This window comes from Canis lupus, chromosome 24 (assembly GCF_003254725.2).
Source record: "Canis lupus dingo isolate Sandy chromosome 24, ASM325472v2, whole genome shotgun sequence".
NCBI classification, from domain to species: Eukaryota; Metazoa; Chordata; class Mammalia; order Carnivora; family Canidae; genus Canis; species Canis lupus.
In genome coordinates, this window is record NC_064266.1 from 19,421,158 (window position 1) to 19,433,948 (window position 12,791).

Genomic DNA, 12,791 nt, shown 5'->3' on the forward strand with positions numbered 1-12,791 from the left:
GTACAACAAACACGTGTTCATTATCGCAGCAGGGCATTGACTCAAGGGCGTAGAGAGTCCCCTTTCCATGATCAGAATATTTCTTATTTCTCTCTCCTGTAACATCAGGAGGAGGTTGAGCCAGGTTTCCAGAAGTCTGCTCTGGAGTCCCTCTCAAAGGCCCATGATCCTTCTAACATGCCCTATGGCATTGTCTTCACTGCTCAGTCAGCACTGGGTCATCGAGTGTCCATGTTCTTGCTGGCTCTGAGAGTAGAGAGAGGTAGGTTGGGGACACCTAATGATTTCCCTTAATACGAGAGGTATGCAGAAGTTGCATCGTTGTGTCCAGTAATGACCTAGTCATGGGTGCACATCCAGTTGCAAATGGAGTTCATAATGGTGTGGTCGTGTGATTAATGACATTGGTTTTTCTACAAAAGCGATACCGTTAAATACTGTAAATACTGTAAATCTGTAAATACTTCGAGGAATTTTCCTGTGAAACCCCTGGGCCTCCACAATTCTTTCTTTGTTTTGAAAAGAATCTGAATAGCTAAGGCTACTCAAATTCTTCATTTCATATTGGATGTTTGTGCCAGGCTGTGCTTTTGAGGAATTTGGTCCTTTTCCTTTCCGGTGTCAAGGTTCTGCCCATAGATTGCTCGTAATGTTACCTTGTTATCCTTGATGTCTGTGGTGATACCTCGTTTCATTCCTGATACTGCAAGTATGTCATTTGTCTCTTTTTTTGTTGTCAGAATTGTTAGAAGTTTTTCATTTTATTGAGCTTTTCAAAGAACCCGCTTTTGTTTCAGTGATTTTTCTCTATTGTTTCTCTTTCCAATTTCATTGCTTTTTCCCTCATTTTTCTTGTTTGAGTTTATTTTGAAATGGGAACTGGTATTATTGAGTATAGACTTTTCTTAGTCCGAATGCCACTCTTGGGCCTCCTTCTGTGCTGGTGGAGTCAGGAATGTGGAGCCAGGGTACCTGGAGCCGTGTTCTTCCTCCAGTCCAGGGCACCCATCGTGCCTGCATTCCTCTTCCATCTCCAGGGCCCTCCTATGCTTGGACCTCATGTGATTTCCAGAGGTCAGGCTTGTACTAAACCAGGAGAGCAGGGAGAGAGAACTCTACATAATCATGTCTGGTCTACCTGGGTTGGGTTTTTGTCTTTGGTCTTGCCCGAGGCTCAGACCAAGGCTGTTACTTCTTATACTTCCAGTGGTCTGGAACTGACAACTTTCCTGTGTGCTAAGGATCGAAATGGATATTGGGGTTGTCTGGCTTGGCCTTCTGGGCGCAAGTACGATATGCCTATGTGTCCCTGATGTACAAGGGTGCCACCTCCCCTGGACATCCCAAGGCAGTGACCACTGCCATCACAGGACCAACGAGTGTGGTGTAAGGATGCATATCTTTTTGTTCATGTTTATGGTACTGAGGAATTTTACAATACTTCTAGCTTAAAAGAGCTCCCTTCTCTCAGCATAGCATGACCAGGTATGTTCCTAGGGCTTGGGGTTGGTTGGCTGGTTCGGAGAGTAGGAGAGAGGTTCTGAGTCCTCTGATCTTTCTAGTACTTTGTGAGGAACCCAAGTTTGCCTCCTCCATTGTTCTTTCTTCGCTTCATCACTCAATTTGGAAACAGCACTTCTTTCTTCTTTTTTGCCTTTGCCCCCCACAAATTATGCATTTTCATCAAGACTCTCCCCTTTATTCACATTTGTTGGCCTAAAATGTCCCTATCCCCTTGTATTAGGTTCCTATTACTGCTATAATAGTTAGCAAGTGAATAGTGGCTTGAACACAAATTTATTTCGTCCATTTCTAGAGATGGGATGGCAGGGCTGTGTTCTTTCAGGGGACTCTGGGGGAGAGCGGGCATCCTTGCTCTTCCAGCTTCTAGAGGCAGCCACACTCTTTGGCAGAGGGCCCCACACACTCTGACCTCTGCTGTGGTCGTCATGCATCCTGCTCCCACTCTCTTGCCTCCTTCTTTCACTTGTAAGGATCTCTGTGATTAAGTTGGCTCGGCTCAGGTACTCCAAGATAAACCCACTCAAAACCCTAGCTAATTTCCACACAGTCTTTCTTGCCATTTAAGGTACCAATTGTTTCCAGACTCTAGGGGTTCTGGGCCAGCCCTCTTAGGTCAAGCATACTTGGAAACCCCCTCTGTGACCTGATCTGCAGGACACTTTTCCAATATTTTTCTACTTTTAGCTGTATTTTATATGGGAGTGGCATTTCTAAATACCTCTCAGGCTCCTTGGCTAGCTACCCTTGTCTGCTGCACTTGCCCTTCCCTGAGCAAGTGAGCGTGAGAGGGCAACATGTAAAGAGTAGTGCATTTGGATTTGGTGGCTTTTCCCTTTTTTCTCCCAGAGATTTTGCAGTTTGGGCATTGTTCTCCAAGGACTACTGAGAGCCAATTTTCCATAGCATTTAGTGTCCTTTTGTTGTGTTTTCTTTGGGTTCAGAGTCTGTGTTTGGAGATGAGTAGCCAAGCTGCTACTTTGTCCTCAGCAGACCCAAGTGTCCTGAGGGTTTTGAATGCCTTGGCCCGGAAGTCCTTATCCCACATCTCCGTATCAATCTCCCATATTTCCCCCAACACGTTCCCTGTTCTGGCACAGCAGGTGCCCTGTAGCTGTAGACTTCGATCCTCTTTGTAGCACTGATGCTCTTAGGATTATGTTGAACCCAATCATGTCCTCAGCTTTTCCTCCCTTTGCCTGTAGGAGGTAAGAGTCTACAATGTTGCCCAGAATTTCTGACTTTCCAAGAACCTTTCACATGTGATCAGTCGGACTTGGCTTTCTTTTGTTTTAGTTTTTTTCATCAGCTTTCTCTTTGCATTGTCCTTTTCCAAAGAGTTGATGCCCAGTAACATCCACCCAATCCCATAGTTCTCATAATTACCAACTCATTTCCAGAATTCCAGGGCACTCCCCTCCTATGCTTACACCCTCCGGGGTCACCACAGTGAGGTTCCAGCAGTGACAATAGCAGAGCAAGCTGATACCTACCTTACTCTACCTCCTGCCAGGACTGGGGCCCTCTTGGCCAGCCAGTTGATAGAGATCCTGGTCCAAATGTGCACTTTAGAGCTGGCTTTCCAGACCCCTCCCAGACAAGATCCACATGTCATGTGTCCTGGGAAGCAAACTCCAAGATGCTATGAGAAGGGGTAAAGCTCACTCTGAAATGCTGCCCAATCCATATGTGTGAGAGAGGGAAGGAGACAGGACTGGCAAAGGGAGATGTTGAACACAATCTAGCACAACAAGACGGGGAGCTCAGAGAGAGCTGGCAATCGGGATGCTCTTTGTGAGTTGTTTTAACTGGAGTGAAGAGGCTAGTGTCCACTTAGCCTCCACTTCTTCAGTCCTCTACTTCAGGCTGCCTGCTAGAAGCAGGTGCAAAAGTGGGCAATGCAGCTCTTTCTACTGAGAGAACACTAGGTCGGGACCCAGCTGTGACCTACCATCCTCCAACACCCCAAGGGCAAATATGGTGTGTTCTCAACAGCTTCCTTTCTTCTAGTTTAAAAAATTTTATGTATTTATTCATGAGAGACACACACACACACACACAGAGGCAGAGACACAGGCAGAGGGAGAAGCGTACAAGCAAAAACCAGTCATTGTGAAAAGGCAAATATAAAGTTGTGCTTCCTGACCCAAGCTCTATGTCCACAGAAACAGAGCAGCTGGTGTAGGTACTGGGGTCCAGGTGGGCTGGATGGTGTTTAAATGCACTCCTAAGCATTAGACTCCATTTCCTTCCCTCCCCAGGAGGTTTCAAGAGATCAGGCCACCTTGAGGCCTCCCTCAGCACATGAGAACTTGAGGTCATCAAGCCCCACACACGGAGCAAAGCAGGGCAGCCTTCACCTTGTTCATATGACACCTGTCCTCACTCTACTCAAGGCTGGGCTGACATTTGTTCTTATTACCCTGGTATTGAACTTGTCCTGGCCCAAGGACAAGGTCTCAGAGTTATCCCATGAGACACCAATGAGGGAATGCCTGGGATTTCTCACTTTTCTGTGACCCTCCTTCAACTATGAGCTTATTCCCTCTTCAGAAAGAGGATATGTGACCTGACCCATGGTGTTTAAGGACTAGGTTAGTAAACCACACTTACAGGTTACTGAGCCCCATTCTCTCCACTCCTTCCCTCAAGAAGGACATTGAGGGAAATGTCCTGAGAAAGGTGAGCAAGATAAGGAGCTTCTTACTCTGAATTCTGCCTCAACTTGAGTGCAAGGGCGATTCATGACTTTCAGAGTGTTGATGGGGCCCAGGTGACCCAGATGGAATAATTGGAGGCCCCACAGAATGGACTCCACGGTGCCCCTTCTTCTGCTTTTTCAAGATCTTATTTATTTACTCATGAGAGACACACAGAGAGGCAGAGACATAGGCAGAGGGAGAAGCAGCCTCCCTGCAGGGAAGCTGTTGCAAGACTCGATCCCAGGACTCTGGGATCATGCCCTGAGCCAAAGGCGGATGCTCAACCACTGAGCCACCCAGGTGCCACTCAGGTGCCATATTAAAGAGGGTGCTCCTTAATATGGTGCCTTATATCCCTCCATTTCCAGACCCAGATTCCTGCCAAGCCCCAGATTTCCCAGCCTTGGTGAGGTTCCCCATTGTGTCTTGAATAGAAATGAATTCCATCCTGGTCTGATGAAGAGAAATGATTCTCCTTCTTCTGCCTCCATGTCCTACTCCTCAATCCCAGTGTCTGCTCCACTGCTGACAGCCCTCCTCCTGAGCCCAAAGCTGCTGCTGCTCATCACTGTCTCTGCCATCTATGCCCACAGGAAGCAAGGACCTAACTGTAAGTTTGGGTCAGGGAAGGCAGGCCAAGGTCAGTCCCAGTAGGATCCAGGTCAGGAAGAGGGGCAGCCCACAGAGCACAGAGGGTCAGCACCCATCTGGAGTAAAGAGCAGGTGAGACACGTCCCTTGATGCCCTCAGAAATCTCAGGGACCCTCCAGGAGGTTCCCAATCCCAGGGAGTGTGTGTGTGGGGGGGCTGTAGTTGGTGGTTGAGGTTCAAGGCCTTCAAGAGTGTGCACAGAGTCCTAGAGATTCTGGGAAGGGAGTGGGCAGAGGGCCTGAGTTAGGGGCAGCTGGGTGCAAGGAATCCCTTGGAGACCATCCCTAGATTATCGAGCATGGGGCTTCTAAGGATACAAGGAGTCTGCTTCTAGGAGATGCTGATAGATGCCAGATAGTTGCTCTGAGGAGGGCTCCTGGCTGACCCTCTGTGGGACAGACTGGATGGGATGGGGAAGGGGGGTGACAACCTGGGGGAGAGCCTGAGGTGGCAGTGTCCTATATCAGGGGCTGCCTGACCTCCCACAACAGGTGCCCCAGGAGGAAAATAGCACCAAGGACATAGCAGACACGTGGGGAACATTTCTGGAATGATGAGCAGATAATTAAATGTGGACATGGATCCCACACCTCCTTCCTCCTCCCCTGCCACACGCCACCATCAGTGTCTGCTGCCTCCTTCCTTCCCTGAGAGGCCCAGCCTAAGAGAAGGAACAACTAGACGCTTCCACAATTCTGCTCCATATGCATTGCTTCCCCCAGACGCCAGCCTACCCACAGATCTTGCGGCTCCTTCTCACAGTCCTTCTGCCCTCAGCACTGGGTCTTCATCCCTGGGCCTGAGCAGGATCCATGGGAACTTGCTCTGGGGACTTATGTAAGGACATATGTCTGGAATATGAGGAACAGTTCACATCTACACATATCAGGCATCTCAACCATCTCCTGGGGACTGTGGCCATGAACTACACAGTCACGTCCATACTCTCAGGACGTATTCCTGCCAAGACCCAGATTTCCCAGCCTTGGTGAGGTTCCCCATTGTGTCTTGAACAGAAATGAATTCCATCCTGGTCTGATGAAGAGAAATGATTCTCCTTCTTCTGCCTCCATGTCCTACTCCTCAATCCCAGAGAGAAAATTCCTTCCTCCCAGTGATTGAAAGGTTAGCTCTTCTGTCATCTTCAGCCTTCCCAACCCCACTGCTCATGTACACCAGCTGGCAGTCCAGGAGGCCGGAGCCATCCTTGATATCCTTTCATTATATACCACATTCAATTCTGCCTTTGGAATACTAAGTCCCAATGTTAAACAATCTACTCCCAGAAAGGAAAAGAAACCTGATTTGTAGTGCTTATGGACATCTGTGGTGTCAACACTCTGACGTGGCCAATGACAAGCTGCCAGCACTTTCACAATTAGCTCACAAAACTCTCAGGAGTGAGTGTAAGCCTCCTCCCGCACACCAGTGAGCTCTACCCAGAGTCTGCACACTGTTCCCTCCCAGGGCTGCTTGCTCCCTGATCCTGGCCACCAGCATCTGTTCCTGGACCATTGCTTCCTCTCTAGCAGGCCCTCTAGTTTCAGCCACAGTGATTCCTTAAAAATGGAAGTCAAAGTATATGTCTCCTCTGTTTCCTCCCCCTAAGGATCTGCATGACCGTCTCTCCCTCTTTCAAGTTCTGCTGACATGTCACTTTATTTAAAGCCCCTTACATAAACCACCCTTATAAAATATCAATTCCTTTCTCTTGCTCTGTGTTCTGATAGATCATAGCTGAATTGAATTGTTTCCCTAGAACTTATGGTCAGCGGACATGATAAATGGAGGCCGAATAAATAAATAAATAAGTAAATAAGTAAATAAATAAATAAATAAATAAATAATAAAAAATAAAATAAAAAAATAAATGGAGGCCAGTGCTCATTTTGTTGGAGATTGCGGGACAGAAACTATCACTGTTTGGCTGAAACATGCAACGTTAACTCAGTAATCAACGGGCAAAATAATGATTCTTCTGTGACCTTCACAAATGTTTTTCAAAACATAGAAAAACTCTTTAGCTATCTATTGTGAAAGTTATAGGGAAATTAAAAAACAATAAAACTATTGTTTACTTGATATACGGTCATTTGAAACATTAGCAACACTGAGAAGGCTTGTGTTTTATTTTTTGTAAAGACCTATCAAGAGTAGTTTGCACAGTGCTTGCATTCTTCTGACCTCACACTTGACAATATAGAGTCAGCATCTGAGTTATCTCACTCTGTTCTCAATGGGATCAGCTTCCAACATTCCAACTCTTGCACTTTCTTTTTGTTTTTTTTAATTGTTTTTTAACTCTTGCACTTTCAATGTTGTGAAATCTTTACAGTATTAATTTAATTATTTGCTGGTGTCACTTCCTTGGGACATTTTCACACATCGCCCCTGCTTCAACCACCACTCTCCTGTTTCACGGGGTAAGTTTGCCTTCATTCTGTTCCTTAGGCTGCATATCCACACACTGGGGACCAGCATCCCTGTCACCATTCCCATGGTAGCTAGGCCTTTATGAGCTCCACTCACATTCAACGTGAACTTCACCTGCAGCCTCATCTCTTCTTGTTTCTCCATTGCACTCTCAGCTTTGTGCCAATTCCCTTTTGTCATTTTTTCCAGCTTTATGCAATGTCGCTGTGGTTCATTGCTGAGAGAACAGAGCACAACACAACAGCCTGTGCTGCTGTGTGTGGTAAAATAAGTAACGGAGTCACAGAGATGAACCATTACAGTCTTTGAAAGATGTGATGCTTACTTATCGTGATGAGCATTTGCTAGTTACATAGGGATTTGTGGCCTGAGGAAGAAGCAGCAGTAAAGTTTGTACTTCATGCCGTTGCTCGTGGTAAATTCCTTGTGGTCAATAAAACTTGAAATGTGTGTTTGGGGACTAAGTGGTTTTTTTTTTTCTTTTTTTTTAAGATTTTATTTATTTATTCATGAAAGACACAAAGGAGAGAGAGAGGCAGAGATACAGGCCGAGGGAGAAGCAGGCTCTATGCAGGGAGCCTGATGTGGAACTTCATCCGGGGACTCCAGGATCACGCCCTGGGCCAAAGGCAGGCACTAAACCACTGAGCCACCCAGGGATTCCCGGGACTAATGTTCTTTAACTGACTTGTGCAACTGACATTCGTGCACTTCAGCACCATGCAGTATGAGAATTCCTGTGTGTATTTGTCTCTTCCTCAAATAGGATGTCAACTCTGACAGAGAAGGGACCATACCTGTGTCCTTGGTTCCCAGAACAATGACTGCCATGTGTTAGGCCATCACATTTTTAAAAAACATATTGGTGAATACTTCATGGAAGATATCAGTGTCTACTAGATGTCAGATTATAAAATAATATTTCACTTCATTCAATCAACTGGTGCATGTACCTAAAACCTTTTCATTAAATACTACTCCCTCTTCTTTGTGTTGAAAAATTCTACCAGAACATCATATCCTCCAGAAATAAGCAAGTGGATTTCCAAAAAAACACAACAATAGCCCACTGATTGGAGTACGTCAAATGAGTACAGGAACCTCCTGGAAGAGCTCCCGATGACCAAAGTGCAACAGTTTGAGCAACAAATAAGTAAAGCATTATATCCGGTTCTGCTATGGTCTGAATGTTTGAGTCCTCACAAAATTCAAGTGTTAGAATATTCAAGCCCACATGCTGCTGTCAGAAGGTGGGGCCTCTGGATAGTAAGTAGGTCATGAGGATCCACCCTCATGAGTGGTATTAGCCCTTTTAAAAGAAACCCCATGGGGTGCCTGAGTGGCTCAGAGGTTAAGCATCTGCCTTTGGCTCAGTTCCTGATCCCAGGTCCTGGGATCGAGTCCCACATTGGAATCCTAATAAGGAGCATCTTCTCCTACTGCCTGTGTCTCTGCCCCTTTCTGTCTGTGTCTGTCATGAATAAATAAATAAAATCTTTTAAAAATAAATGAATGAATAAATGAATAAATAAATAAATAAATAAATAAATAAATAAATAAGACCCCAGCCCCTTCAGCCATGTGAGGACAAAATGAAAAACCTAGAGGCCCTCTCCCAAGCAGGCTGACTCCCTGATCTCAGGTTCCAGCCTCCACAAGAATGAGCAGGTACTTTCTTTTGTTATAAGCCACCTAGTTGGGATATTTTGTTATAGCTCCTTCTAAGACCGATTACACTCCCACATACAAAATAAATATCTTTAAGCCCAAATTGGTATAAATTAATAATTGAGTAAATAGATAAATTGAAGAGAAGAAATAATGTCCTGTGCAGAAAGGTCCCAGATGATTTACGTAGATACTTTACCCTAAGGACAGGAAGCCTAACCGCCCACTCCTGAAGGGTGGGCTGGTTGTGGTGACTCTTCTAAAAAGGATAGCATGGAAAAGTGGAAAAAGGAGTAACTACAGAGAGGACACTTGACAAATAGAGTTCAGCCACATGATCATGAGTTCACCGACAGCCACGAGCCATGGCCACAGTGTGCACCCTGGATATAATGTCATGAAAGCAGCACTTTTCCTCTGTGACCTTCCTCCCCAAACCCGTCACCCCAGTCTGCTTATGAGGAAAGCATCTGACAAATTGCAGAGAGACATTCCATGAGATACCTGAGCAGGACTGCTCTAACTGTCAGGCCATCACCAACAAGGAAAGGCAGATAAGCTGTCAGAGCTGAGAGCAATCTAAAGAAAAAAGACAAGAAAATGTCATGTGGTAACCTGCATGGAATTCTGAAAGACAAAAGGTCATTGGGGTAAAAACTAAATAAATGTTTGCTGGGCTGAGTATCTGTGTCTCCCCAAAGTTCAAATGTTGAATTCTAAAATCCAGTGTGATGGGATTTGAAAGTGAGATCATTGATGGGTGTTGAGGTCATGAGGATGGAGTCCTCACGAAGGGGATCATTGCCCTTATGAAGAGAGGCCAGGCAACCAGCTTGCCCCATCCACCAGGTGAGAATACAGGTAATCGGCAGTCTACAACCACAAGCCCAACCATCACAGCCCAACCATCCTGGCACCCTGATTTCAGACTTCCAGCCTCCAGGTCTGTGAGAGATAAGTTCCTGTTGTTTCAAGGCATCCGGTTTATGGTGCTATGTTATAGCAGCCCAAGCTAAGAAAAAATCTGAATAAACTATGCCTTTGGTTAATAGTAATGTACCAAGTTTTGGTTCACTAATTATCACAGGTGCACCATATTTCCATTAGATGCTAATAAGAGGGAAACTGTGTGCAGTTATATATGGAACTCTGTGTGATTGTCATAATTTTTGTGTAAATGTAAATTGTTCCAAAATAGGAACTATTAAAAAATGTCATTATCCTGTCCTCAGCTGAATCTCGCCTCTTGCACCTCACTGGGGGACAACACAAGACAATGTGTGTTGGGGAGACTTCTGTGTTTTTATACCCAGGGTTTTTTGGTTGGTTTGTTTGTTTGTTTAAAGATTTCCATTTACTTATTCGTGAGAGACAAAGAGAGAGGCAGAGACACAGGCAGAGGGAGAAGCAAACTCTCTGAAGGAGCAGGTCGTGAGGCTCCATCCCAAACCCTGGGATCAGGCCCCGAGCCAAAGGCAGAATGCTCAACTGCTGAGCCACCCAGGCGTCTTCATAGCCAGGTTTCATTTCACTTCACAGTCTGAGGTCCTTCTCCTCCTTTCTCTGTCCACTGCCAGAGCTCACTCCAGAGCCAAGCACTCAGAGATCCCAAAAGAAGCTGCTCCTCGGTCCTCTATGACATTCCCCTAAATATTTCCAGTTTGTAAAGCCCATGTTAGACCAAGTGGGGTCAGCACACTCTGAGACTCTGAGTGAGGTGGGAGGGCTGTAAGACCTCATGGGAGGGGAAGTGAAGTTATACCATATCCTGAGCCCAAGGACCTGAAGTGGAAGGGGCTCAGCAGAGGGTGGTGAGTGCTATGATGAACCAGACCTCAGGAGATGGCCCTGAGCTGTCAGCCCTCTTGGGATGGCCTCAGCTGAGGAAAGCCACAATGCCAAGGTCACGCCTGGGAACCTGCCATATCCAGTGGCTCATCAACATGGGGATGTAAAGGTCCAGCCCTCTCACCCCAGTTCAGGACAACTTTAAAGGAACATCCTAGTACCAGAGATCCGTGGGAGATCAGCTGAAGTTTTCTTTGGGACTTCACTGCCACCCACTTCTTCTGAACAATCTCGCTCCCTTCTCCTCACTACCATGTTGGATTCTAGTGTTTTCCCTGAAAATGACCTGCTTGCTAATATTCATGTCAGCACGTTTCCCAGGAAACCTGATGGGGAGTAGAGAGGCTGTGGTGGGTACCAGAAAGGGTGGGATCATTTTATCCCCTGTGGCCAAGCCAATCATGGAAGGATGGGCTTTTTAACGTACCACATACCACATACCTTGTATCATATACCATATGCCACATACCAAATCCACATGCCATTTACAATATGCCTCTACCATATATCACCCACTATATGGCATAAACAATACACCAGATACCACATACCACACACCACACACCACACACCACAGACCATATACCAAACAATCTAACTATGCAAGAACAATGAGAATCCACAAAAATGTTTATGCAAGAATGGGATGTCCTCAGATCTGTGTGTTGGAAAAACACCCTGGATGAAGTAGAAAGAAGAGCAACAGCGGGCAAAGGAGTTACGGATAGCTTATCCGGAAGTAACAGTTTTCACCCAGGCAGAAGATGATGTGGAAATGGGGACATAGATTCTAGAGGTGTTTAGGAGGTAAAATTAATAGGGGCTGGTAGGAGAGAGACGAGGGTGTAGAACATGGGTCCCTTCTTGGTTTGACCAAATGGTTACAAGTTGTGCCAAACACTGAACAGGGGCTAAGCGGAGAAGAGAAAGTCCAAGTGCAGACTATGAACACAGTTTTGAGTATTAGAGCTATACAAATGAACATTTCAAGGTCAAAGTTTACACAGCTCAGCCACCAAGAAGTGCATTCAAGGTTTGAACCTTAACTGCTTCTGTTTGCAAAGCCAGTGCTCTTGACTGTGAAGGCACTAAAAATCCCAGGCTCTAAAGAGTTAAGAGTCTAATGGAAGGTGTGAGGTCTGCTAGAGAAGTATTACATGGCAGGTTTCCTGAAAGCTGGGGTAAGATCCTGCCCAGCTCTCAGCAGGGCTAATCCAGCACGGACTTCCTCATTCCAGAACAATGTGATAGGATGGTGTCATAAGTGGAGGAGGGGACTCTTGTCATCTCCCATAGGCAGTTTGGGACTGTTCTGCATTCTCCTCTTGTTCTAACACCTCTCCTGGCCCTAACATTCTGTCGATCCCTAGAGGATGTGGGGCTAACAAAGAAGCAAAGCGAAATAGCCTTAGCGGTCAGTGCTGACAATGCACTCGTGGATATTAAAGGTTCACTAGCTGAGTGTGGGCTGAGAGGCCCGGGACACAACTTTGTGCTTGGATTGAGCCCGTTCCGGAGGTGAGAGAAGGAGGCCAACATGCTGTTTCTCCTCTCTTTCTGAGAGCTTTTCTTCTGTCCTCCACTCAGCTTCTTCCAGAGCTACCCCCTACCGGCACAGATAGAATAGGCAGCCCTCACCTTCCAGGCGTGTTTCTAGGTGCATTGCTTTTGCTCCTGCACAGTGGTCTCACGCTCCCTGTAGCACCCTCAATTCTATAAACCACAAATTATCACCATCGCCAAAAGTCTAACCTCTTTCCCGCATCATGTCTACCTCTACAGCAGCAGGGGTGTGGGTTGGGGAGATCTCAGATGGGATGAGGCTGAGCAATGAGCATAAGTTCATGGGTGTCATGCCCTTAACTCTGGAGACCCCAAACATTTCAAGCAGCATCTTCTCAGCTTGTGGCCGCCTTGCCTGTCCCTTGATAATCTCAAAGAAAAAGTGTTAAAGTCCCGTGGTCTTTC

The 12,791-nt window shown here is 46.1% G+C and overlaps 1 protein-coding gene and 1 long non-coding RNA gene across 12 annotated transcripts in view; one reads left to right on the forward strand and one right to left on the reverse strand.

The window, feature by feature from the left end:
* LOC112673707 (tyrosine-protein phosphatase non-receptor type substrate 1-like) overlaps positions 1–10,206 on the forward strand; it is a 29,459-nt gene extending 19,253 nt beyond the window's left edge. The window contains exons 5-7 of one of the 10 annotated variants that reach the window (XR_004808888.2): positions 109–262; positions 4,735–4,833; positions 8,318–10,206. Coding sequence is in view for 5 of the 10 variants with exons in the window: in XM_025469541.3 (XP_025325326.1) it covers positions 4,735–4,833; positions 5,366–5,385 (119 nt within the window). In the remaining 5 variants the exon portion in view is untranslated. Of the gene's footprint in view, positions 1–108; positions 263–4,591; positions 4,630–4,657; positions 4,834–5,365; positions 7,758–8,317 lie in introns of those variants that run through there. The other 9 variants (XR_004808887.2, XR_003144996.3, XR_004808885.2 and 6 more) reach the window with 9 other exon arrangements.
* On the reverse strand, positions 6,981–12,755 carry LOC112673709 (uncharacterized). 2 transcript variants are annotated; one of them, XR_003145009.3, is made up of 3 exons: positions 12,576–12,755; positions 9,480–9,554; positions 6,981–7,674 (listed from the first exon to the last, which is right to left on the reverse strand). It is a non-coding gene; the product is annotated as an uncharacterized LOC112673709 (long non-coding RNA). The 2 variants fall into 2 exon arrangements; XR_004808897.2 differs by having other exon boundaries at positions 6,981–9,554.
* Positions 12,756–12,791: the final 36 nt, after the last annotated feature.